A 21,356-nucleotide genomic window follows, 5' to 3' on the forward strand; every position below is an offset into this window, starting at 1 on the left:
TCTGTGAACAAAAGTCTCAGGGTTAAATAAATAAACCAAAAACAGGACTCATTAATTATTTTGTGAATATATTTAATTGTTAAAATACAACTCTTAGTTAACTGATGTTTTTTTATCTTAAACACAGGGAAATCAAATTTTAATAAGTTCATTTGATGAGAAATATACCTAATTTCACATCTTCAAACTATTTAAGACTTGTAGGAAAAGGACTTGCACAAGATGAGAATTTGCAAATGTGAGATGATTTAAAACACAAGTCTTAAATATACGTTAAGTTAGTGTCATTATTAAAGTATTTTCGTTACTTTTTCGTTGAAAAGCAAACCAAAATGTTTTCCATTTAGCAGGCGTTGCTATTTAACTGACCATATTCAACTTATTTGGAGTAAGAAGTCAAATCCAACTGAAATGTAACTAAACTTCAAGACACTGATTTTAATTTAAGCACCTTAAATGTAAAGAAATGAAAATCATTACTCATAATATATCCTAATATACAAGAATCAAAAGTAGGAACATCCCTTTTCACTTCAAAGGAGAATTTGTACAGACCAGTGCTTCCTCATACATAGACTTATTTGTGGTGATGAAAACACCAGACATCCCACCACAGCCAGATTCCACCGAATGAGTACCTTAACATGCTACAATGGGAGCGATTATTGCTTCATGTGTGCACACTCCTCTTTACACAACTCCTGTCTCAGCCACAAATAACCTGAGGAGCTGAGGACTGTAAATTGCAAATTCACAACCAAAACAGAGTATTACATGTCAAACAAATAAATAGAAGGTACAGTAAACTGATAAACATGAAACCTGTAAAAAGAAACAAACACATGTGTTCTTGACTTTTAAGATAATTCTGGAAATATAAAGGACAACTGTGCTCATGAAACAAAAACAAGCCTAACTGAGGTGTCAGTTGAGAGAACCTGAAGTGTACATAAAAGGAGTAGCATCTTTCCTGTCAATGAAACTCTAGAAAGTGAGTAAAAGTTTTATCTTTTGGTTAAGAACATTCATATTCAGCAACACAAACAGGGTGGTAAACAGTCACATAGGACATGTGAGAAAGTGCTAACAGTATATACTGCATATATAGGACACAAACATAGAGAAGTTGCCTGCCCTTCACAATCATGCTTCCTAGATGAAGTAGCCCAACAGACACATTTCACTCCAACTCATGTGATGGCACAAAGAAGAAGCTGGTAAATACAGGGCAAAAAGTGAGCTGCTAGATACATAATCACACTAGAAGACAGAGAAGAGAGAACCAAGTGCCAACCCGGTTGCTGCTCCAGCGAGCATACCCAAAGCCACGTCTCCTCCGTCATCCCGCTGGCGCTCCCGAATAACAACATGGTTCACTCCAGCAGCAGGGTACCCACCTACAACACAAATTGGAACCATAGTGCTTCATTTAAATTTGTTAAACTATTAAATAAAATAGTTTTAGCATCATCAGTTTTGATTCATCCACTGGTCAGTGTGTCACTAATGGGATTTAGACACTCATAGTCTCCTATAGAAACCATTTCCAGGGATGACAGTGTCAGTTTATCCCAATGCCATCTCAGTACACGTGGGACCGATTTTCATGAAATTTTACATTAACATCCATGTCACCATCAGGCTGAATTGTAATCATTTAGGTGATTGGTTTTTCATCAGGAATCATCATCAAACTAAAAATTTAATTTGTCCAACAACAAACACTGTTTAGGGTTAATTAGCTACTTATACTAAGGTGATGAAAATGATAAACATTTAACCTGCTAAGCATCAGTATGTTCCCACTGTCACTGTGAGCCCTGTGAGCATGACAAACTCTTACCTTGGTATTGATAGGGATATGCAACAGCGTAGGGTTGCCCGTCAGCAGAGTATACTATCTGTGTAGCGTGTGGAGGAGGTGCAATGTAGTCTCCATAGGGGCCTGGAGCATAAACCTGGTGAAAAATGACAGGAAAGAAGGCTATTGATGATCCATTAAGACTTTTAATCATCTCTGTAATACCAGTACCAGGAAGCCCTTCACATTATAGAATCATTTGATCAAGTCTTAATTTCACTAATACTAGAGGTTTAGATCACTTCCATTACCCCACCAGTAGATGGCAGTGAGGTACACCTTTATTGTTATGGACTAGTCTTCTTTTTTGGCATTACCTATCTCATTTACTTGCTTTTACCTTTGAAAGTATCACAATTAAAGTAAATTATGTAGTAGAACATATACAGCAATTCAATGTGACATACAGTGCAGTGTCCTTAGCCTAATCAAATATTTCTACTCTTCATGTCTTTAACAAAGCAACTCTGCTGCTATAGATGCAAACAGTGATTTATAGTATATATTTGTAGCCTGAAATGCGTGGGTATACTACATCTATATATATTTTTTAGTATTAAACATAAGGTTAGTCCATTGCATATCGTTTATACGGTTACCTGAGGTGGTGGAGCATATTCTGAGTACGGTGGAGGAGCAGATGCCATCGCTTCCTGTGCAAAGCTGATTGGAGGAGCTGCAACCACCTAAAAATAAAAAAAAACAACACTAATGAATAATACAACTTCCTTTTCTAAATTTAAACAAAACTCCACTTAATTTAAGATTAGGAAACAACTCACAGCATTAATTCTGGCATCCTGAAGTGCCATGGTCCATGCCCTGAAACAACAGTGAAACAACACAAAGATTAATATTAAAACGTGTAACTTCACCAACACAGAAACAAAAAGAGAAAGCCCAAAATAATCCTTTCAACTGATGTGAGCATGTCTTACAGAGCATCATCTGCACTGTCTGCACACAAGCTGATGATTCGTCCATCTCTGCAGACTATCTGGAGCAGAGCATCACGTGTCTTCCCCTCAGGTGGGTTGAGATCTGAGAAGCCAAACAGCAGGACAAAAAAAGACAGGCATGGTTAAAATGATTAATAAATGCTTAACAACAGAAATGTGTGCTAATTACATAATCACCATAAAAGTACCTTGACACGCGGCAGAGTTGCGGATGTTAATGCAGTCGACCCTCATGTGGATGTCATCCTCCATGTCATGCCGTTGTTGGTCATTGTAAAACACCAGTCGTCCGTCAGCCCACAAGTCAAACCAGTTCCTTTTCCACCGACGCAGTATGGTACCTTAAATTAGAATATTGAAGTTAGATCATGGCTGAATTTGTTTAGACTGGATTGTATAGCAAATGTCAAAGTATATGTAACAATACATACATATTAGACAACACGTGTTGTGGCTACTTACTTTGTCGATGCAGCCAACCACTCTTCACCATAGCCATTTTAGAAGCAACACCTGTGAAAAAAAACAATAACCATAACAAAAACCATAGCAGCCTGAGGACAGTGCCAGTTGATAATGAAAGCGAAGGCTTGTGGCTAGGCCTGCTACAGCACCATTAGCATATTTTCACAAAGGCATGTCCAAGAGGTAAATGCAAAGGCTATTTTAAAAATTGAGCACAATAATATTAACGCCCGTCTTGTTTACAGACAGCTGGCGTTGCGTACGTACGCTAAAACTACCATAAACTCATGAACAGAAAACGTTGACAGCCACCATATGTTTACCAGCATTTACATACTAATTTGTAATATTGCCTTAGTAACATTAATGTAAAGACAATAACACCGTAATGACCTGAAGTAGCTGCTAAGCTTCTCTGACACCAAACGTTTTTATACCTTAGCTATGTAACGCTAAATAAATATGTCAGTAGCGAGCTAACAGCTAGCGGAGTGTTCATAACAAAACACAACATTGAAGCTGAGCCTCATAATCGGGAATAACAGTAACGTTACACCGTAATTAGCAAATGCGCGCTGTCATTTCATTACTTACTTGATATATGTGTGTTTTATGAAAAGATGAAGTTGTGAAGATACAGCAAACACGGAAATGAGATATGTAAAATTTTAAAAAAAAAAGGAGAGACGATGCCCTCCTCGGAGCTAAAAAGCTTGACCAAAGAGCCGAGTGGTCGCCGCCCGCATACAGTCGTTATTTTCTCGTCCACAGTCGTTGTTAGCCCCGCCCACTGATCATCTTCATAGACGTCCAGTCTCTGAGGACTGGGGGGGCGTTTGTTTTCAATGACGTAACCCATCAGCTGATTGCGCTGGAAAGTGCTAGCAAAAGCCGCGAGGGCGCGCTCGTTAAAGTTCGCTTCCTCCTTCCACGCTCACATGGTGGGAGGGGCATGTGCAAATAGACGAGTGCGTGTGGTTTTCATAGACAGATAAGGGGCTAATGCTATACCTCAACCACCCACTGATTATCTTATAGTTGTTCTGCAAGTAATGTGACTAATAAATGTTTACTCACACACACACACACACACACGGAGGAAATACATCACTTGAATAAGGTGTACAAACTACTGTACACAGTTCTACATTGATACCAAACAGGAAAGTTTTATTTGTGCATTTGAGACTTGCACGTTGCTGATCCCGCTATCGGCTGCGCATGCGAGTCACAAGCTAACACAGGGTCCTGAGTACATGTGTGCTGGAGGGAAACTGAACCTGTCGATCAGCAGAAGTGTACTTCGGTTTGTCATTCTCGTTGGGGCGAGCCTGAGACTGTTGGCAGAAGCAAGGAGGACCTACAACCCGCTGACCGCCGGGCAACGCAGGGTTACAAAACAAACCCATCAGCTGTCTGGGCAACTGTTACAGAGCTAACAACGCAGAAACCAAATAGCTAATCTGAAATGGCGACTGCAATATACTTGGAACATTATCTTGACAGTGAGTATTGTGCGATATCAGTACATATCATACCCGTATCTGTTTGAGGGTTAGTTTGACTGTGTCAAACACTTTTCGAGTGGCGGGCAGCAGAGCAGCAATACACTGCGTTAGCGGCTAACGCTAGCTGTCCGGTCGTTAGCTGAGTTGTTAGCTTTCAGAGTAAAGTTGGATAAACTCATGTAGGTTGTTAATGTCACTCAGGTTGACACTCTGTCTGCTGGACACTAAACAGACCTAACAGAGTTGTAGTTAGCTTAGGGGTTGGGCTTAGCTTCATGGTCTGCCAAATTAATATAACGTTAGTTAGCTAGCAGCTAGGTAACTACAAGTGGTTGGATAACGTTGTATTAAATGTAAAAAGACTGTGAACTGTTTCCATTTCAGCCAACATTTAAGTTTGCTGAAGGACAGCAGACACCATATCTTTGTAACCTGTTGGTAACCGCGCCTCCGTAAGCATTTACGCGCCGGGACACATAATAAACGGGATATACTAGTTGAGGCCAGCACACTCGGTGTTAAAATAAAAGCTTCACACCGCTTGTTTAAAAGTTCATTTGCATTGTTTGCATTTCTGTGCAATGATATATTCGTATTTTTTTAAGTAATTAAAGCATAGGAAGTTGTGAATAATATGATATTCTATCCTCATAGTTGTTTGTTTCCTGAAACACTGCATTTATTTCTTTATTTGTCTATATTTTTGATTAGCATAATGTAGCGTTTGTTTTCCTGTGAACACAACCATACAATTAACATAATGAACTAAAATTTCTGCTGTAGTTGAAATTAATTATTTCAGGTCTAACATAATAAATCAAGTATAACGCAGGCTCGCATAATGACACCCAAGGGTGTTAGTGAAATTTTAAACTAGTTACCATGAATGACACCACATGAGTTTGGAAAGATAATGGTAATATCCATCGCCCTCATTCTTATATCAATCTCTTTAGGCATTGAAAACCTACCATGTGAGCTACAGAGAAACTTTACTTTGATGCGGGACCTGGACAACAGGACTGAAGGTAATAATCCCATATTGTTGTTATGTGGTTGTATGCTGTGTGAATTTAAGAACTTAAAAATGTATTAATTCATCTGTTAATGAGACTTGTGGATTTCCTGTTCTGGATCTGCTTTAAAGTCTGCAAATTTTATATGTAAATAAACTGTTCTAAAAAACATTTTGCCATAAATACAGTTTTTTTGTAAACGCTGTAATAACCCTGTTTTTGTTTAGAAAAGAAAAGCGAGATTGACAAACTGGCTGATGAGTACATAGCAAATGTGAAGAACCTGGCCTCAGAACAGAGAGTGGAACACCTGCAGAAGATCCAAAATGCCTACAGCAAGTGCAAAGAGTTCAGTGATGACAAGGTTCAGCTTGCAATGCAGACATACGAGATGGTCAGTCCAAACAGTAGTAAATCATTCGTTTCCAGTCACTTTTATCTGATGTCTTGTCATTAAGATTCTATATGTCAACATTTTGGCTGCAATCATTTTAAGTTGCAAATTTGCCCAAAACATTTTATCATAGGTGGACAAACATATCCGCAGACTGGATGCAGACTTGGCACGCTTTGAGAATGAACTAAAGGAGAAGCTGGAAGTGAGCGGCTATGAAAGCACAGACACAAGAGGATTAAAAAGTAGGTTTGCTAAATGAAATGCTTTTATTGTTAAACACTGCAAAACAGATGTATGCACATCTATAAATGTAAATATTTCCCCAGAAGCTGAGTCCAGGGGGCTGAGAGAGAAACGTGGATCCAGGGGGAGAGGGAGGAAAGGTTCTGATGAAGAGTCTCCCAGAAAGAAAAAGATGAAAAACAGGTGACTTTGGGCTGCTAACTCAGTCGGGCCAAGAGACTACCACATGCCAGCTTCCAGAATCTGTACTATACATTTTTATCAGTCCTGATATTCTTGTATTTCTCACATTCTCATTCTTTTTTCAGACCGCAAATTATTCATAATTTTGGTCTCTATTTAATTATGTTTAATTCATCGTCTTTGCGTCATGTTGGTGTTGTAGCCCGGACTTGAGTGATGCTCTCCTGCCTATGCAGCCGTCAGATGTTTTGGACATGCCAGTTGATCCCAATGAGCCAACGTACTGCCTGTGCCATCAGGTTTCATATGGAGAGATGATTGGATGTGACAATCCAGATGTAGGTTCACACTCTGATTCTTATTTTTGCTAGAATTAAATCTGGCACATGTCTTTATGGGATAAATGTTAGAATATTTTGACTACTTGTTTTGGCATGACATTTAAAAACCTGACTATTTTTCTTCTTTTTCAGTGTCCGATTGAATGGTTTCACTTTGCTTGTGTTGACCTCGCCACAAAACCCAAAGGAAAATGGTAAGAACTTTTAGCTTTTTGTTTGTTTAAGTGAAGGTTAACCTGGAGTGTTTTTGTTTCATAAAATTTTATGTCATTATCGCTCTAAATATCTAGAGATTGTCCTCAGTGCCTAAACATCTTTCTTTTTTTTTTTAATCCTGTCAGGTTTTGTCCAAGATGTACCCAAGACAGGAAGAAAAAATGAGATATATCTTCAGAAATTGTTAGCTAATAATGTATGTATGTATTTTGGTGTAGCTTACCAGTGATATCTATATATATAAGTTCATGTAACTCTTGATAGATATGGTGGGTCATGCAGCTTTTTTTAAAGGCCTTATCCAGATTTGGAGCATAGGTGCACCTCTGGCACCTTTATCCCTCCCTCTATTGGCTTTACTGTGTCTGTGTTATTGGGCTGTCTTTGTCCAGTAGCTTTAAAATAATTTATTCACTTAAATATTTGTGTACACTGGGTAAATTGGATGTTAAAATTGCACAAGCTATTATCAATCAGAACGTTTTCAAGTCATATACTGTATATATCCATTACTAACATACTCAGAAATCCTGGATTGTGGCTTTAGCATACTTGAACTATCAGTTTTATAAAGAACTATTTTTTAAATATATGAACAGCCTGCTGAGAATACATTTTTAAACACCTAAATCCTTACCAGATATTGGTGGTCAAAGGAATTATGTGTCTGTTTTTCAGTTACTACCTCCTTAGGGAATACATGAGCACTGTATAAAGGACTGCAATTGGTACTGATATGGGAAAAAAATTATTAGCTTCAACCAAACAAGGAAAACAATGTAAATTCTGTTTTAATTATTGACTTAAACAAAAACCTGAACTGAGACGTCTTTGAATGTATTATGGTACTAATGGTCAGTCAGTCAGTGTCTCTTGTTAGCTGAATGAGGTATTTAAGCACTTTGAATGACATTTTCCCCTGAAGAGGTTTGATACTGCAGGCTTGGTTTTATGATATAATTTATCTCATTTAAATCTTTGCCATAGTACATTGCTTCAAATCATATATGGAAATATATGCATATATTTTTTATGTGATATGAAACAATATTTTGTGGACAGTGTTTTTCCAAAGATACTTGTATATTTGGTGTATTGCTTATTAGTGAACACAAATTTTATTTAATGGGATTTTATCATCTTTCATATTCAACTGTGAATATCATTCGTTTAGGTGTATGCCACAAATAAAAGCCAAAGTCTTTGTATTTTGTAAAATTCAGTATTTTATAACAAATAAATATTCACTGCTATAGATGTATTATGTTATTCTTTGCTGTTTGAAATGGAGTGTGATGTCTATAAATTGACCACAGGGCATTCAACAGACATCAATTGGGTTGTTGCACGTAATCTACAAATTTTCTTTTTCTTGCCCAGAGGTACATTGCTTTGTAGATGATGATGAAGAATTGGAACATAAACAATGTCTTTTCCAAAACAACATATTATCCAGTTACTTGTAGAATCCATCCACCCATTATCTACACCACTTATTCCTGGAAAGGATGTGCTGCATTTCCAGTTATGTAATTCATTGTATTATCCACAGACCTTGGTATTTTCTGTAGAAACATTTTCACTGACAATGGATGGTTATATTTTGTATCAAAGTACAAAAACTGCCTTAACTACTGCTCATAGACAATAGTTTAATACATAATATATGAAATGTTGATTCCAGAGAGACAAAATTATTGAGAAAGACTGGAATTTAAAAGTTCTAAAATCCATCATCAGACTCATCATCCCAACTGCATCTTTCTCCAGTGGACTTGGCAAAATCCACTTCCAGGTCATAAACAAATTCAGGATCATCTTTGTGTCTGCGGTTCTTCTCAAAGAGTTCGTCCATTTGGCCTTTCTTGCGAGCAAGATCCTCATCGTTCAGTTTATTCAGGTCTTCGTCAGGGTCCAGGCGGAAGGAGGCCAGGCTGTGCTCTAAGCTGAAGCCCTGCATGTGATCTCGTAGAATGATGTGAAGCTTCTCCAGCTGGTTTTGGGATACACCCTCCAGGTAGTCCCTGTGGCGAGGGTGATTCTTCAGCCTTTCAGCAGCCATGCTGTAGTCTGGAGGTTAAACAGAGAGGGCAGGTATTGAACACTGCATACAGTATGTATGTTGTTGCCTTTAAGTATGCATTAGGTACCATACACAGCTGTACTGTATTATCTCCTATATTCTAGAAGCTGAGTACTTCTGTGCTGTAAATCTTCCTAACAGTGATCTTATGAACGATGATTGTACTGTTTTAAAAACTACATTCAGAGAAATGGAAGGATTCCAGTGGGATTACTTGGAACTGCTATTGTGAAATAATATGTAGCGTTAGTTAGGTTAGATGACAATTTATTGATCATTATTATTGCTATTATTATTGTTGCTGTTTTTTGATTTATTGATTTTGTTGCATGTATGACTCTATATTTGGAAATTGTCTTGCCTTACCAGAATATTTGGAGAAGTTCCGCACAGGCATTATTCTTTTCCGCATCGTTTTGGTTTGCTTGTGCTCATAAATTAAAATTATGGAGGGAGGGTTGAACTGAACTCCACATCTCTTTGCTTCAAAACGCATCTTCTGCGGCAAGCCGGATTAAATCCGTGTGCACTTGAAATTAAACGGTAAAAAAAAAACAAAGATGCCTGCTCACAATAATTGATAATTCATATAAATATTGATCAAAGCAGTATGAACAGAGAAATTGATCGAAATTAGGCTTCGATGTCGATTAGACGTTGCCTAGGTACCTACGCACATCCGTGAACTTACGTTAGACAGAGTCAAATCTTTCTGTCTTCGTCGAAGCCTGCCTATATTACAGAGAACACTTACAATGTCATACAGTTTTACTTAACTGACGGTAGTGAATTATAACTGATTAGCGGATGTCGATTTTTACACAAAAATGTTGCCCTAGGGTTTCCTGCGATGCCCGTTTAAGCTTCTTTTTTTTAGTCAGGCACTACTGCAGCTCCCCTAGAAACACGAAAGGGGCCTTCAAGATTCCTTTCCGTAAACAATTCAGTTTACTGTAGTAGTAGCTGTACGAGTTGTATGTAGCTTGTCACATTTTATAAGTTTGCCATTACTATTTTGATGTATTTTGTACTGTTCTTTGTGTTAAGCTGTTTGTCGACATGCCATTGTTTAATCGATAGGGGTAAGGTCAATTGTTGTGCTCGTTAAATTCACTTGTAACAGAGAAGATTAATCACAGATTCCGTGTTTCTAGTAAATGCTGTATATTATAGTGTTTAACATTGATTAACCAATATATACATCACACAGATATTGTAAGATAGATACAAAAGCTATACATGAATCAATTTAAATGAGAAATCCAGAACACCCTATATCAAAAAATGTAACATGTTATTTGGTTTGTTTGGTTTTTACCACGAACGCGAATTTCCTGCATCCTCATCGTTTCCTGTGCTTTGGCAAAACTAACAAAAATATCACTAAAGTCGGCTGCTTTGTTTAGTCATAAATGTAACCTGCACGTTTTTCTACAGATGAGAATGAGAAACATTGTGGTCTCCCGAAACAGTGGCTTGAATCCACCTCAGTGTCGGTGGAAATTGGCCAAAAGGGTTTTCACAGGTATTTGCTGTGTAGTATCTCTATCTTTAAAGTTTATTGTGAGTAAAACGAGTAAGTGATTGTCACTTGTTTTAGGGAGGTGGCAACCACGGTTGAACTTAGCCCTGCTGGGGTCAGTGAGGTCAGAGTTTTGCTGATTCATAGGTGGCCCAGAGGAGTCTTCGTTGATCCATACCAACTTACATTCCTGAGCAATCAGAGTGATTGGCTGGTAAGTTCAGAAAAATCTCTCACTGATTTGCAGAGCACTCAATTTGATAAACAGTGGGTTCAGAGTGTATTTACATCCCCGTCATGTGCTTGGACCTGGTTCATCTCACTTTTCCTGGTAGAATCTCTCAAATCCAATTAGATTGAATGGAAGCATCTGTGAACTACCAACTTTAGATGAGACATCCTCATTTGTAGACACATTTCAAGGATAATTAAAGCAAAAAGGCTGCACCTGACCACAGCAAATGCTTTCTGGACATGAAAGATTTTGGTTTTTGATTTATAATAAATGAAATTTGGCATGACTGGTTACCAAGTTACTGACATACATTATGTATGAATTTATAAACTTCTTTTCCCCTGTAAGGTTTTGCTAGATTCAGCCATTGACCTAGAAGTGCCTGCTCACAAGACTTCAGGATTTGTCACCTATGTCTATCCCACCCTTGATGGACCAATTCCAAGAGTGCTAAAAGTAGCAATTCCAATACATGGTCGCTATCATGAGCCCTCTTTTGCTGGGAATTCATTTACATCTGTCAACATAGAACCTCCAGAGCTGCTGCTGAGGATTAACAAATGTAAGTCTGTTTAGCAGCTGTATATGTCCCCATTTTCATAAACAACAAATTGGTATTATAGGAAACACATTTCTAAAGAGTAGAGCTAGGAAACCAACAGTTTTGTTACAAAGCTGTGATATGTTTGCCGGTCTTGACTATTCCAGGATATCAGTATACAATTTTGATAAGTAGAAAGGAAAGTTAAAATACCTGATCAATTCTGTTAAAATGTGTAGAGTTCTTATATGGCCAAACAATAACTTCATTATTACAGTGTAAGGTTAGTCATTTTCTACTTTTTTAAAAAGTTTCCAGGAATCTTATACAGAGACAAAAAACAAACAGTCAATTTAATGCCTGTAAACCAGATTTTGAATTAGTCTATTCATCTGTGCCAGAGGCTTCAGTTGCTGTCCAAAAACTATTCAAAGCACACCAGTGAGCCACACTGCTGCGCTGGGTGACATCAATATTTATAGTCATACTGTAAACAGAGCATAGATCATCGGTGGGTTTTTATTAATAGTTTTCTGAGAACAGTAGAGGTATATGGGACTCACATGGTAAACCAATATGTGGACACAATTAGTTAGTATGCAGAATTCACTGTTGGTTTTAGTATGTCTTATATTTGCAAGTTAGTAGGTTTTATGTATGTGATTTGTGGAAATAATAAACAGAAAATCACTGGCCTTATATTGTAAAAACACACTGCCCAAAGTGCAATGAGGAAGATGTAGCTAATGGAAGAAAAAGTGTTTGCCCTTATCTAAAACTCTTTCTTCCTTATAGGTGTACTTCTCAACAACGTAGAGCCTCATATTGTTGTGGATGCCCCCTGCACTGCTGAAAATTCAAGCACATGTTCATGGGTAAAAATCCAGCAGCAGCAGAAGCAGGTGTTTGTCAATATGTTTTGTCAAAAACCTCAGAAAAAAAATTGAAACTCTTCATAAAACTAAATGTCCAGTGTTCCTTTTGCTTTTCACTTGAAAATGTGTTGTATCTTGTAGGAACAAGGCCCCATGAGCTTACAGCTTCCAGTTGGTGATGGGTCTCTGGTGACAGCTGTATGCTGTGGAACTCTTATAGTCACAATGATCTGCTGTGTGGCACTGTCCAGATACATGTGGAAACATCAAATCTAAACTGTGATGGTCAACATACATTTTGGTATTTCACATTTTTCACCATAAATGGAACAGAGACAGTAAAGGCCATGAACAAATGATACCACACAGATATTGTAAGATAGATACAAAAGCTGTAAATGAATCAATTTCAATGAGAAATGCAGAACACCCTATCTTTTCAGGTGACACAATACATTAATCCCCATTTTATAACTGAAGTGGTATCATAATCCAGGTTTTGCTTCGCAGAGTTACTGTATGTAAACATGTTTGTTGACGTTAGTCCTCTACATTTTTTGTAAGGTTTCCTCCTCAGAAAGAGGAACATAGCCACAGGCAAACATGGAGCACTTGTTTATTTACTCTGTGCAACACTGAGTAACACAACACGGTGTGGTCATCAGTCATGTTCTTAAGATTTTATCTCAACTGCAAACTTCAAATAAGAAAAAGCAAAGATATGTTCTCCAAAATTGCTTGGTCATTTTTTACTTGAAGGTAAGTTTTTTTTTTTTTTTTTTCTAACAATAAAGTTTTGTTCCATTGTGTTCTAATTGTTTTGTCATAAGACTAGTGTATAATTCGGCAAGTTAGGAAGCACTTTAGTTCTGTACACAGCTCTGTAATACTTATAATGAAAATCAATTATCTACATTAAACAGCTTTGCATTACAGCGTGTGTAGATAAAACATGGAGTGCAGTGATCATTTTTGTCATTGTGGAGGATTTTTTTCAAAAGGTCATATCACTACAAAATGCTATGTATATATAGAGAGAGTGAGAGAGAGAGAGGCTTATAATTAGAAGTGTATTTCAGCTATTGTGCTGTGAAGAGTCTGCCACAGTTTTGTTACCATGATTGAACTGAAATTTCCCAGTCCAGCTTGCAGGAATTGCAAAGTGTCCCTCAGCAGGGCCTGGGTATCATACATTTAAAACTCCTCTACAGATATTGAACTACATTACCTAAAAATCCTTTTCGACTTAATTCAACTTGTTACTTCCAGCTTGTGACGTCTCAACATGTTCTTTGCTCCTAGTTTTCCCAGCGGTCCAAAGGGTGTTATTAGTGCCCGGTGTATTAGCAGTGCTATTTGCACACAGGCTGTAATTTGTGGATCCAGACAGCAGCCAAACTTCACACACCATTCATTTGAAACATTTATTGAATAGACTAGGGCTGGGTCGCTAGTTCCGCTTCCCCTTCGCCATAGCGGAATTATCCAAGGGCCGAAAAGACAGAAGAAAAGTTGCAGTGTAAATAGATGTAGTCATATTTTCTGTTGTTTTGTACGCCGTGTGTACCACCAAGGCCCGATGTTACAGGAGAAGTACTTTTAACGGATTTACCGACGTTTTCCAAGCGGGCGCGGATCGTCCGGGAGTTAAGTTGCACTAAAGTCTGACTGGTGAGGAGTCTCCGGTGAGCGTCGTCTTGCCTAGCCTGCAAATAAAGCACATCTGTACTGGATAGTTTCTTCCTTTGCATCATCTCTAACTCTGCCAAAGTCACGGCTTGGCTCTGTTAGTGTCCTGCGGGGGAAGCCCGTGGTTTATTTAACGTTAGCTGCAGGTTTAAGGTGGATCTAACGGGGGCTGCAGGCGCTAGTATAGCCTGTCAAGCTAACGTAGCTTGAAGCTAGCGCACTTGTTGGCCAAGCGGTTCATGCTAGCATTAGCATACTAGCCGTCCGTGTTGTTACTGATTTGAAGGGCATATTTGCATAGGCATAGATTTACTGTTATATAGGAAAATAACGGGTTAAAAGTCAACGCGTTTGCTCTGTTTTCCTTGGGAAGTATCAACGAGGTGTGAGCTTTAAATCGCTGTATTTAGTGCACAGGTAGAAAACCACTACTCTTCATTATTCTTCTGTTTTTGTCTGCATCAGATACGACATTTAAAGTCTGTCCAGACCTACTGTCTCAGGGTGATACTAGAGTCTCATAGTGGGAGAGCTGTTTCACAATGAGCCATGTTCACTGTTTTAGTTCCTCCATCAGTCTCTCCTTTAAAATGAAACACTGTGGTCTGCTCTGACACAGCTAGTTAGATATTAACATCATTTATTTGCTGGTGCAGTCATTTGCACAGTTCTTCCATTGAGTCACCCTGTGAGTTGTACATTGGGGGCTTGTGCTTTGCGCAGCAGTTGTCAGTGTTAATTTTTGCTTTTAGAGAACATTTAGGAACAAACTCGTTATGTAGTAGGAAGTAGTTAATTCTGCTATATTTGTAACATGCACATCATCTTGATGGTCTCATCGATGTCTGATTTTTCTTACAGGTACACCCTGGTGCTTTCTTTTTCTGCTGCCACCTTCGACACATCCTCCTGTAGTGCATGAGCACACGCGTCCCTCATGCTGCAGTGAGCGTTGCTTCGCTCCCTCTGTGTTTGCAGTCCTCTCCATCCTCTCTGACTGTGTGCCCCCACTGTGTTTGCCCTGTGAGGCTCATAACCGTACAGCGATGTGTGATAACGGCGACCCTGAGGATAAACCCCCTGCCCCTCCAGTCAGAATAAGCAGCACCATCTTCAGCACCAGCTCTGGCAAAGACTCACTCTCAGCCAACCATAGTTCTAAACCGCTGCCTTCTGTACCTGAGGAGAGGAAACCTCGCAATAAGATCATCTCAATCTTCTCTGGGGCTGAGAAAGGTGAGACTGAGAGGTGGGAATTGGTAAGAAAGGAAAGATGTAACATCAAGTGTAGTGTTTGTTGTCATGTGGAATTTCAAGAAGGATTTATCCACTTTCAGGTGCAAGAAAGAAAGATAAAGACAAAGAGCGACCGGAGATCTCACCACCTTCAGATTTTGAACACACCATACACGTTGGGTTTGATGCTGTCACAGGGGAATTCACTGTGAGCTTCCACTGTTTGGTCTTTCTCTCATATATATTTTTTCTTCTACTAACTCCAACGTTTTGACACATGACTAATGACCAAAACAAAGGTTTACATCGCATCTTGGTCTTGTCATATTACATCATGCTGTATATTTATCATGCACAGGGTATGCCAGAGCAGTGGGCTCGACTCCTCCAGACCTCAAACATCACCAAGTCAGAGCAGAAGAAAAACCCACAGGCTGTCCTTGATGTTCTCAAGTTCTACGACTCCACAGGCAACGGTCGCCAGAAGTACCTCAGCTTCTCATCTTCTGGTGAGACAGAAACTTAGATTTCAGTTTTACTTGGTTAGCTACACAATAATAAGAGTTGATGTGAAATTCTTTAGTTTTCTATGGCAGAGGATCTTTGAAAGTTGTTTGAATGTGTCACTATAAGCTTTAAATGAAGAGTTCCAACATTTTTGTTGATACAAGTTAATTGTTTAGGATTATAAATTTCCTCTTTTGCTGAATGTAATTTGATTTGCCTTCCCTCCATTATACAGTGAGTGACCCAGTAATATAATGGGAAATACAAGAAAGCGTTAGCACGGAAATAAAACTCTTTGTATACACATAGTTTAATCTTTCACTACATGTAGTTATCATTTTTAAAGAAAAGCTTCCTATATGTTTTTTTTTTCCCTTACAGAAAAAGATGCGTTCACTCCAGGACCTCAGTCTGTAAGTATTACATGACTTTTAAAAAGAATTGTCATGTTTAATTTATACTATGCTTTGTTTGAGAAAGTGTAACGACTTTGTCTTTCATTCTGAATCAGCCTGTAAAAAAAGGCACTGAACCCTCATCTCCAAATATCAAAGACATTGATGATGACGACGATGATGACACTCCACCTCCAGTTGTGGCACCGCGACCAGAACATACAAAGAGTGTAGGTCACGTGCCATAACATCATAATAATTATGTTTGGGGTTCATTGTAACATTTTCCGATCATTGTTTTGGTGTGTTTTGCAGGTGTACACTCGTTCTGTTATTGACCCCATCCCTGCACCAAGCACGTGTCCAGACGGAGATGCTGCCTCCAAGGCCACAGACCGACAGAAAAAGAAGGGCAAGATGTCAGATGAGGAGATCATGGACAAACTGAGTAAACCTCATTATTAACTTCAATAAAATTCAATTGAAATTATTTCTGTCACATTCATTCACCTTTTGCTTAATGTGTGATTGTTTCCGGATTACAGGAACTATAGTCAGCATTGGAGATCCCAAGAAGAAGTACACCAGATATGAAAAAATTGGTCAGGGGTGAGTGCAGATCAGTTTTCTGCTGAATTTATTAAATTTACAGTTTAACCAAAAAAGGTTTTCATTTATATGTGTACTGCCTTATACTCTTTAGATAATAATATGGATGCCTTTTATTCTCTCAAGAAAATCTAGTTATCTGTTGCACCATTGACTGTTCTTTTCCACAAGAGAAGACACATTTGGATAATATTGAATTTACTGATGTGTGTAACCCCTGCTCTTGTGTAAGAACAGCGATGTGTAATTTACATAAAATTTTCAAATTAAGCTTTACTGGAAAAAATATAATAGTTGATATAGTTAGTTAGTTTTCCAGCATCATCAGTTGTCAGATTTAATGAAAATAGATACTTCAACGAGACGAGGTACCCTACGTCTCTGCGGTGATAGTGTTATGTTTGCAAGTGTGTATGGTGAGACCCAGTTACTTATACACAAAGTGTCTTGTCACACTTGCACTGAGCGAATCACGCCTGGCTATGTTAATAAATTTGCACACAAGTTTTAGTTGACTGTTTGTTACAATGTGCATTGAAGTAATCTGGTCATCTTGTTCTTTCTGAAGGGCATCAGGAACGGTATTCACAGCCATTGATGTTGCCACAGGGCAGGAGGTAAAGAGTGATTTATTAACAGCTGAACAGATGTGTTGACTGATAAGAGGGACTCATATGAGAGAAAGTAGTGGATATCACTGTGACACACAAATATCAAAGGAAATAAGCGGGTATAGATGATGGATGGATGGATGGAATACAGACATGCTTTACAGTAAGAGCAACTAGCAAACTAGAGAAAGTAGGCAATTTAAAGACAGGTTTAAAAAGTATACATACCTACAGTTAATTTCGAGGTTACCAAGATTTGAAAAATGAAAAATGAATGAATGAACTTCCATAAGATGTCGATAGTCTCATTTTGGTAATTGTAAATATTGGATCACTTGCATTGCATCTCTTCAGGTCGCCATTAAACAGATCAACCTACAAAAGCAGCCGAAGAAGGAGCTGATCATCAATGAGATTCTAGTGATGAAAGAGCTGAAGAATCCCAACATTGTCAACTTTTTAGATAGGTAAGACTTTTTAAACCTATGTGAGGCAGAATCTAATGGAAAAAAAATGTTATTGTATGGATGGATTTTAATTCAGATGAGTACTACTATAACTTGTTGAATGTTTAAAATTGTTTAATTTGTGTGTTGTTTTTTTTTTTAATATAATATATGATTAATTTGTGTGTCAGCTTCCTGATGGGGGAGGAGCTTTTTGTGGTGATGGAGTATTTGGCTGGTGGCTCGCTGACAGATGTGGTTACAGAGACATGTATGGATGAGGCCCAGATAGCTGCTGTTTGCCGAGAGGTGCGCTCTACAATTTACGACGAAGAAGTCATATTTAAGTCCCACTTCATTTGAATGTTTGAGGTGAAACAAAACCCTCATTCTCAACAATGCTTCACCTATTTTCCACTTGTCTCTGTTTCTGCAGTGTTTACAAGCGTTGGATTTCCTGCATGCCAACCAGGTCATCCACAGAGACATCAAAAGCGACAATGTTTTACTTGGAATGGATGGCTCTGTTAAGCTGAGTAAGTCCTATGCAGCCTGATAAAACTGGTTTTCTGTGTTCTTTCACCGTTACTATGTATTTACTCTTCTCCTTCTCTTCAACAGCGGATTTTGGCTTCTGTGCCCAGATAACTCCTGAGCAGAGCAAACGGAGCACAATGGTAGGCACGCCTTACTGGATGGCTCCTGAGGTAGTGACCAGGAAAGCTTATGGGCCAAAAGTGGACATCTGGTCTCTGGGTATTATGGCCATCGAGATGGTCGAAGGGGAGCCTCCTTACCTGAATGAGAACCCACTACGAGTGAGTAGAGAACATTTTAAGTCCTCTTGGTCTAGTGATCTTTAGTATAGGTTGTGGGGTTATAACAGGTAGCCAGGGTGTCTCATTTATATGTCATACTATTCAAATGCACAGTGTAATGTTCAAGATATTCAGTAGTAATTTAATGTCAGAAAGCACAATATTTTGTTTGTCAACATCTGCCATCCTTAAACTCTTACAAGTCAATGCAAATGCAACAAAGAAACACAAAAATTCAAGGAAGTTTTTGGGCACTCAAAAGTTGACTCAATATTTCAGTCTGTGTTTTTGTATTAGCAAACTGTTAAAACTGCTAGCTCAAGGTGCTGGCAAACTACTGTATGTCTCATAATAGACAAGTGTTTATTTTTATGAATTAGTGATTTTTTTTAAAAAAAATTGGTTAATCTATGCATCAATTTAAATAAATAAATGCATTAAAATGATTGTTAAACTGTTGGAAAGAACAGAAAACTTTTGATATAATAATAAACAATTCTTGGTCATGACCCTTCTGTTTCTACCTGGTAATTTAATGTGCTGAACCCTGCAGAAATCCACAATTGAATAACCTGCTGTTGATCAGTTTACAGTTGCCTGTTCTGAATCTTGTCTATTCTATTAGTCTTTTTCCACTGTAGGAAATGAGTGACCGGTAATTGAACTTGTACCCCTGGTTCTGGGTTCCACTTTTGTTTCCACTGCCCGCGGCATGCTTTGGAGACACTGTGGGGGGAGGGAGTGGGTGCTCACAGGGCTGTTGCCAGGGATTATTTAAACATAAGTGTCATCACGTCTCAAGGACTGGCATAACAAGTACAGTGTATGTACTGTTTCAGAGGTAAAATGGGGATTTTGGTGGGCTGGCAAGGCAAAACATTGAGACGGTTTCTATAAGTTTGTGTTCTGTTTGTTCATCAGCTGTTTGTTGCTCATACTGTCTGTGTTACTGCCAAATTTTGGTACATTCATGATTAGTGAGCACTGTGTTTCACTGACTCTGGAGCCACTGTTCAGCCTTGTGTATGTGGGGTGGGGTGACAGTACAGCCCTGCGCTCATGTAAAAATAGAGTAGAAAAGCAAAGATGATTGTTAGCTGATTGACAACTTTTTAAGTTGTGTTATCAGTAGTGTAGCATGTAGTGTGTGTTTGTGTAGTTCTGGAAAGTCTTAAGGGTAGCTCTGTGAATGCTGGGTAAAAAAATGCACACAAGATTTCAGAGATTTTTTGAGTTCCCTTTTTTCTCTTCCCTTTTTGTAGGCATTATACCTGATTGCCACAAATGGCACACCCGAGCTTCAGAATCCTGAGAAACTGTCTCCAGTTTTCAGAGATTTCCTCAACCGTTGCCTGGAAATGGATGTTGAAAAAAGAGGCGGAGGCAAAGAGCTGCTGCAGGTTAAAACTTTTTTTTTTTTTTTTTTTTTTTTCCATTTTCTCCTCAGGGATTCAAGTAAAGTTGCACTTACATTGATTGATTCTGTAATTTATCTTTTCCTTCTCTTCTTTTCCTTGTTGATCTTTGTCCTATTGTGCAGCATCCATTCCTGAAGCTGGCGAAGCCGCTCTCCAGTCTCACACCTCTTATCCTGGCAGCCAAGGAGGCCATGAAGGGCAATCGTTAGCTGATTAAATTAGCTACCCTGCCTTCCCATGATGCTGTGCACACATATGTGCCAACCGTTTAGATTTTCTGGCTGAGAGTGACTTGCCACTATTGATGCACCAGCCTTATAAGCCCTGACAAACCTCACTGTGAAGAAGACCAAAAATGTAGAGCACAACCCTACCGCTGTCCGTATGAACTCTATTCTCACTCAGACGTCAGAAGACAAGTCAAACTAAAGTGCTTAGTTCAGAGTCGGGCATAGTTATTTTGTACAACAAATCTCCTGGTGACAAGTTAGGGCTAGGCTTGTATTTAACTTGGAATGAAGAAAACTGTTTAGTTTTTTTTAATCAACTGCCTTAAACAAATGCAAAATGTTGCCTAATGTATTGTTGATTTTGTCAGTGTCTCTTTTCCCATGATTTTTACTACCTTTGTAATTGACCTTTTCTGCTTGTCAGTGTCTTAGTTATTTTGATACTTGAATTTCATATTTGTCCCCCTTCTTGTTATATAATAGGTGTCATTCAATGAACACTTGCTATTTTCACATAGACTTGTGTTTTATGGACATTTTCTCTTATTGGTTTTATAGGAAACATTTCAGTGCATTTGTCAACATGAACTGCCTTCATGTGCTGTGATTGTATCATTATTCAATTGACACACTTGACAGAGCCAGCGCAGTTCTGCCCTTTTATGATTAGTCTCCTGATATCAGAGGTGCACCTTACACGCAAATTAAAGTTAGATTGACAGGGTTTATACTTTCTCTCTATTGTTGTTATTAAAAAAATGAGTATTGTATGTTGAGCTCTGTCCTTTGTGTTCTTCTAAACAAATGCGCTTTTCTCATGTGTATATTGTGTACTTATTTAGTTTGAAAAACAAGTGGCCATCTCAGACTGGCTAGTTGTCAAAGGCTGGTGAAGACAATTTGTTGACTCTTTTGTTTTTCTTTATGGAGGACTAACAACCTTGTCTGTGCA

General features: G+C 38.5%; 5 protein-coding genes across 8 annotated transcripts; 3 read left to right on the forward strand and 2 right to left on the reverse strand.

Moving 5' to 3' along the window:
- Positions 1 to 55: 55 nt before the first annotated feature.
- plekhb2 (pleckstrin homology domain containing, family B (evectins) member 2) lies at positions 56 to 3,990 on the reverse strand. The gene is made up of 8 exons (XM_026304779.2): positions 3,880 to 3,990; positions 3,283 to 3,333; positions 3,009 to 3,161; positions 2,800 to 2,902; positions 2,644 to 2,683; positions 2,461 to 2,547; positions 1,844 to 1,958; positions 56 to 1,397 (listed from the first exon to the last, which is right to left on the reverse strand). Exons 2-8 carry the CDS (start codon positions 3,317 to 3,319, stop codon positions 1,261 to 1,263), a joined length of 672 nt encoding a protein of 223 aa, XP_026160564.1. The 5' UTR covers positions 3,320 to 3,333; positions 3,880 to 3,990; the 3' UTR covers positions 56 to 1,260.
- A 375-nt stretch (positions 3,991 to 4,365) lies between these two features.
- On the forward strand, positions 4,366 to 8,442 carry ing5a (inhibitor of growth family, member 5a). 2 transcript variants are annotated; one of them, XM_026304778.2, is made up of 8 exons: positions 4,366 to 4,790; positions 5,750 to 5,821; positions 6,037 to 6,203; positions 6,337 to 6,448; positions 6,536 to 6,632; positions 6,835 to 6,970; positions 7,106 to 7,167; positions 7,315 to 8,442. In XM_026304778.2, the coding sequence occupies exons 1-8, from the start codon at positions 4,754 to 4,756 to the stop codon at positions 7,352 to 7,354; spliced, it is 723 nt and encodes a 240-aa protein (XP_026160563.1). In that variant the 5' UTR covers positions 4,366 to 4,753; the 3' UTR covers positions 7,355 to 8,442. The 2 variants fall into 2 exon arrangements, with proteins under 2 accessions (XP_026160563.1, XP_026160562.1); XM_026304777.2 differs by having other exon boundaries at positions 4,369 to 4,790; positions 6,533 to 6,632.
- Positions 8,443 to 8,595: 153 nt separating this feature from the next.
- On the reverse strand, positions 8,596 to 9,989 carry cep19 (centrosomal protein 19). Its single transcript, XM_026304780.1, has 2 exons — positions 9,639 to 9,989; positions 8,596 to 9,259 (listed from the first exon to the last, which is right to left on the reverse strand). The coding sequence occupies exons 1-2, from the start codon at positions 9,766 to 9,768 to the stop codon at positions 8,913 to 8,915; spliced, it is 477 nt and encodes a 158-aa protein (XP_026160565.1). The 5' UTR covers positions 9,769 to 9,989; the 3' UTR covers positions 8,596 to 8,912.
- Positions 9,990 to 10,275: 286 nt separating this feature from the next.
- On the forward strand, positions 10,276 to 13,331 carry pigx (phosphatidylinositol glycan anchor biosynthesis, class X). Its single transcript, XM_026304783.2, has 6 exons — positions 10,276 to 10,354; positions 10,710 to 10,797; positions 10,873 to 11,008; positions 11,378 to 11,591; positions 12,366 to 12,472; positions 12,587 to 13,331. Exons 1-6 carry the CDS (start codon positions 10,291 to 10,293, stop codon positions 12,719 to 12,721), a joined length of 744 nt encoding a protein of 247 aa, XP_026160568.1. The 5' UTR covers positions 10,276 to 10,290; the 3' UTR covers positions 12,722 to 13,331.
- A 438-nt stretch (positions 13,332 to 13,769) lies between these two features.
- On the forward strand, positions 13,770 to 21,180 carry pak2b (p21 protein (Cdc42/Rac)-activated kinase 2b). 3 transcript variants are annotated; one of them, XM_026304764.2, is made up of 15 exons: positions 13,770 to 14,130; positions 14,996 to 15,370; positions 15,472 to 15,578; positions 15,729 to 15,879; positions 16,259 to 16,290; positions 16,389 to 16,502; positions 16,588 to 16,720; positions 16,818 to 16,881; positions 17,450 to 17,498; positions 17,847 to 17,959; positions 18,130 to 18,247; positions 18,375 to 18,474; positions 18,560 to 18,756; positions 20,019 to 20,156; positions 20,297 to 21,180. In XM_026304764.2, exons 2-15 carry the CDS (start codon positions 15,181 to 15,183, stop codon positions 20,381 to 20,383), a joined length of 1,593 nt encoding a protein of 530 aa, XP_026160549.1. In that variant the 5' UTR covers positions 13,770 to 14,130; positions 14,996 to 15,180; the 3' UTR covers positions 20,384 to 21,180. The 3 variants fall into 3 exon arrangements, with proteins under 3 accessions (XP_026160549.1, XP_026160550.1, XP_026160552.1); XM_026304765.2 differs by having other exon boundaries at positions 13,770 to 14,116; XM_026304767.2 differs by lacking the exon at positions 13,770 to 14,130 and adding an exon at positions 14,192 to 14,551.
- The last annotated feature ends 176 nt before the right edge of the window (positions 21,181 to 21,356 follow it).

This window comes from Mastacembelus armatus, chromosome 4, assembly GCF_900324485.2.
Source record: "Mastacembelus armatus chromosome 4, fMasArm1.2, whole genome shotgun sequence".
Taxonomy (NCBI): Eukaryota; Metazoa; Chordata; class Actinopteri; order Synbranchiformes; family Mastacembelidae; genus Mastacembelus; species Mastacembelus armatus.

Bases quoted from the DNA above. Each gene is read 5' to 3' on its own strand.
- plekhb2 (XM_026304779.2), bottom strand. From the start codon at position 3,319: ATGGCTATGGTGAAGAGTGGTTGGCTGCATCGACAAA. The intron at 3,162-3,282 runs GTAAGTAGCCAC...TTCTAATTTAAG, and splicing joins TGGTTGGCTGCATCGACAAA to GTACCATACTGCGTCGGTGG. The intron at 2,903-3,008 runs GTACTTTTATGG...TTGGCTTCTCAG, and splicing joins CAACTCTGCCGCGTGTCAAG to ATCTCAACCCACCTGAGGGG.
- ing5a (XM_026304777.2), top strand. From the start codon at position 4,754: ATGGCGACTGCAATATACTTGGAACATTATCTTGACA. The intron at 6,633-6,834 runs GTGACTTTGGGC...TTGGTGTTGTAG, and splicing joins AAGAAAAAGATGAAAAACAG to CCCGGACTTGAGTGATGCTC. The intron at 6,971-7,105 runs GTAGGTTCACAC...CTTCTTTTTCAG, and splicing joins TTGGATGTGACAATCCAGAT to TGTCCGATTGAATGGTTTCA.
- cep19 (XM_026304780.1), bottom strand. From the start codon at position 9,768: ATGCGTTTTGAAGCAAAGAGATGTGGAGTTCAGTTCAACCCTCCCTCC. The intron at 9,260-9,638 runs GTAAGGCAAGAC...TTTAACCTCCAG, and splicing joins GAACTTCTCCAAATATTCTG to ACTACAGCATGGCTGCTGAA.
- pigx (XM_026304783.2), top strand. From the start codon at position 10,291: ATGTATTTTGTACTGTTCTTTGTGTTAAGCTGTTTGTCGACATGCCAT. The intron at 11,592-12,365 runs GTAAGTCTGTTT...TCTTCCTTATAG, and splicing joins GCTGCTGAGGATTAACAAAT to GTGTACTTCTCAACAACGTA. The intron at 12,473-12,586 runs GTGTTTGTCAAT...TGTATCTTGTAG, and splicing joins TCCAGCAGCAGCAGAAGCAG to GAACAAGGCCCCATGAGCTT.
- pak2b (XM_026304764.2), top strand. From the start codon at position 15,181: ATGTGTGATAACGGCGACCCTGAGGATAAACCCCCTGCCCCTCCAGTC. The intron at 16,721-16,817 runs GTAAACCTCATT...TCCGGATTACAG, and splicing joins GGAGATCATGGACAAACTGA to GAACTATAGTCAGCATTGGA. The intron at 20,157-20,296 runs GTTAAAACTTTT...CCTATTGTGCAG, and splicing joins GAGGCAAAGAGCTGCTGCAG to CATCCATTCCTGAAGCTGGC.